At 36.1% G+C, this 3,728-nt stretch overlaps 1 protein-coding gene across 1 annotated transcript in view; it reads left to right on the top strand.

Moving 5' to 3' along the window:
- Window positions 1–2,448, top strand: part of RNF11 (ring finger protein 11) — a 56,137-nt gene extending 53,689 nt beyond the window's left edge. Inside the window, exon 2 of the mRNA XM_012639347.1 lies at window positions 2,275–2,448. Within this exon, the coding sequence (XP_012494801.1) occupies window positions 2,275–2,448 (174 nt within the window). The remainder of the gene's footprint in view (window positions 1–2,274) is intronic.
- The last annotated feature ends 1,280 nt before the right edge of the window (window positions 2,449–3,728 follow it).

The raw sequence follows: 3,728 nt of genomic DNA, 5'->3' as shown, positions 1-3,728 counted from the left end.
TTTCATTAAATTAGAAAGGATCTTTTGTTTTCGAAGTTTTTATTCTATTTTCATAATAAAACACCGTGACCCCAAGGAAAAAAAATTTTTTCTAGTGTGGCAGTCAGTGTGTTAAAAAGTGGTTCTTATTTTCCTCTTTAATGTCTATTAATATGTTTCTCCATAAAATGGAGCTTTCCTTTTCTGTTCTGCTTCCTGTGTTCTCTATACACATATGTGAACCAGAAGACTGAAGAAATCTAGTCTCCGAAAAACAGGTGCTTAGAGTTTTTTTGCTCTAAAACAACTTAGTTATTTTTGATTTTTAGATATGTTCAGGAATTTTGGAGACCCTTATTTACCCACAGTGTCATACTACTTTGTTCCTATGTGACCTTATGTGTCATTTTTGTGTAGATGGCAGCTCATTGGCCAAATAGGACTGGGGCTGAGACTCAGGAAGGTAGTCCAGACTGGAAATGGTAATCCAAGGGTTGAAGAACTCAGAGCTGGCAGAGGTCCCAATAGAGGCCAAAGAATTGCTGGTATTCAGGGAGAAGCCAGAAAGTCAGGATCAAAGCCTGGAACTGTAGCACTTAGCTTAAAGTCTACGAAGCATCAGTTGCAGATAGGGAGAAAACAAAGAATTAGAATAATTTACAAATGTTGGCATTTACAAAGCTCTTAGTTATCCGATATGATTGTCTCATCATCCCTCCAGAGTGGGTGCTATTATCTCCTTTATTCAAAGACATTAAGAGACTTGAGGCTCATATCTTATAATTTAATTCTTCAGACTGAAAATCCCATCTTCTAAGATAGTAGTGTTTTTCAGATTATTCTGTTATTTTGAGAATTCTGCAAAGGTAACCAAAGTGAGGGTATGAGAGTGGGGATCCTCATCACTCCTAGGTCATACTCCATCCCACCTCCATTCCACCAGAGTAGTTTAGTTTTAAGTGTGATTATAAATACAATTCCTTTGAACAGAATTTTTTGTTGCATAAAAAACTCATAAGATTAGAAGGAAAGCAGATGCCTAGTTTCAGTATTTTTAATAACTGTGTGACTGTAGACAAGGTTGGTTGGGCCTGTAAATTAAGAGAGTTGGTATTAGATGACTTGCAGACTCGCTTTTACTTTTGCTATAGTCTAATCCACTTGTTAAATTATGGAATACTATTCTACAGTCATATAATAGTAGCACTGCAATAATAGTAGCTAACATTTATTTACTTTGGGCTTTTATGTGTCTGCTACAATACCAAAGACAACACTTAAATACTCCCATTTAATATTTACAGTGGCCCTAGTACTTAAAACTGAGGCTCACAGAGATTAAATACTTGGTCAAAGTCATATGGGTAATAAGTGACCGAGCAGGGACAGTTTTTGACTCCAAACCATGGAACTTCTTTCTGCATTGAAAGTTTGCCTACTAATTATAAAATCCTTTCTTTGTTGTTGGTGGGTTTTTTGTTTCTTTGTTTTTTTAAAGATAGGAGGTCTTGCTATATTGCCCATGCTGGATTTCAAACTTCTGGGCTCAAGCAATCCTCCTGGTTCAGCCTGCTGAGTAGCTGGGACTATAGGAGCATGCCACTATACCCAGCCTAAGTGTGAAATCTCGAAGAGGTAAATATCTAAGCCAAAGGTGCCCACAGCCATGTTTATGATTAATAACTAAAGAGTCACTCAATTATTGGTCATACAGAGTATGTATCCAAAGTGCAAAAGGAATTTTATAAGTTTATCACAATAATATTCAATCTTATTAAATAATAAATGAATTTTAAGGTTATTGTCTATATGGACAGAAAAAAATGAAGTAACTCTATAATGGGCAGTTCAAATTCTGAGGCCACAAATCCACTATAGCCTGTAAAATAGTAAGATAGTGAGTATATATAGTCCAACTGGTTAATCGGCATGGTAGATCTGTTTATATTATTTAATCTATTCACTTATCAGAAATAAATATATCTGGGTTATATGGTCTTCATGTAGAAATACTTCAGGTAGCATTCCTTGCCAGTTTTTTAGTGAAGCTTGCATTTATATCCTTTTAAAGTAGGTCAGATACCTAAACATGAATTTTTTGGGATGTGTGTATGTTTTGTAATACCTAAAGTTAAGGCAGGATAAAACATAATCACACTGCTGCAGACTATCCCAGTTCTCCTATATCTCCTCAGGGCTCCTTTCCATCCTAGCCGCAGCCAAAAGAAAGAAGGTATAACCCCCAGAAAACCCGTTGCTAAAAAGTAATCTTTTTTTCCATTTTTTAACATTTAGGAACAAGTTCCAGTTCCAGTCTATCATCCAACACCTAGCCAGACTCGGCTAGCAACCCAACTGACTGAAGAGGAACAAATTAGGATAGCTCAAAGAATAGGCCTTATTCAGCACCTGCCTAAAGGAGTTTATGACCCTGGAAGAGATGGATCAGAGAAAAAGATCCGAGAGTAAGTTTTAATAAATTTATATACTTCAAAGGTCTACTTTCAGAGATTTGCTTTTAAAAAATTTGCTTTTTCTCCTCCTGCACTTTAGAAGTTGGGTGTTTAATATATAGGAACACCTCAGTCAATGCAAGAAAATGTTTAAATGTAGCAATTAAGAATTTTCATATGAAAATAGCTAAGAAGTGATGGCATGAATTCTGACCATTGTATGTATGGTGCTTGTCCATTTGGATGACAATGGTTGGTAGTTAAAATCATTCACCCATGTTTATGTGAACTAGGACCAACATTGCCGGTGGCCTTGTCAACTGGTTTTTGGAAAGCAGTTTTGTAATATTTCAAGGACCTATAGCCTTTGAGACAAGTTCGAAACCCTTTGAGATAATAGTCCTAAGGATCTACCCCTAAAACGTGTGCTTTGCTTCCCCTGCTAGAATTTTATGCACAAAATATCCACCATAATTTTATCTACTAAAAAACAATGCAAGCTGAATTCTCCAACAGTAGAGGTATAGTTTAAGTAAATTGTGATACAGATATACATTAGTAAGTTATGCAACCATTGAAATTGTTGGCTAAGTGTTTTTAGTGACATTGAGAAAAATCTTTAATCTGTTTATTAATTTGTGACATAATTTTATTAAGCCTGATAAATTGAAGATAAAATTATACATTTGGGGAATGGTTGTTCCCAGGGCTCATCATTGTCAGTGAGAATCCCTAATATGGACAGCCATTCGCCTTTAAATTTGCGAATGGCCTCACCAACACAGACATAATCTAGTTTGCTGTGTTGATGTTTGCCTGCTTGAGCCATAGCACCATTTAGTGCTAGTACTGAAAGAGCACATTCTATCTAGAATACAGACTTAGGGAACACTGCAGAATCAGGTTGTTCCTCTGTGGAAAGCAATATGGAGATACCTTAAAGAGATACAAGTAGAATTACCATTTGATCCAGCAGTCCTATTACTGGGCATCTACCCAAAAGAACAAAAGACACTCTATGAAAAAGACACCTGCACCCAAATGTTTATAGCAGCACAATTCACAATTGCAAAGATGTGGAAACAACCCAAGTGTCCATCAGTACATGAATGGATTAATAAAATGTGGTAGATATATACACCATGGAGTACTATTCAGCTTTAAGAAACAATGGTGATATAGCACCTCTTGTATTCTCCTGAAAAGAGCTGGAACACATTCTACTAAGTGAAGTATCCCAAGAATGGAAAAATAAGCACCACATGTACTCACCATCAAATTGGTATTAACTGATCA

The sequence above is a fragment of the Propithecus coquereli genome, unplaced genomic scaffold, assembly GCF_000956105.1.
Source record: "Propithecus coquereli isolate 6110/MARCELLA unplaced genomic scaffold, Pcoq_1.0 Scaffold14, whole genome shotgun sequence".
Classification (NCBI taxonomy): domain Eukaryota; kingdom Metazoa; phylum Chordata; class Mammalia; order Primates; family Indriidae; genus Propithecus; species Propithecus coquereli.
The sequence above is the reverse complement of the archived record's forward strand: the minus strand, read 5'-3'. Positions and strand labels throughout refer to the sequence as shown.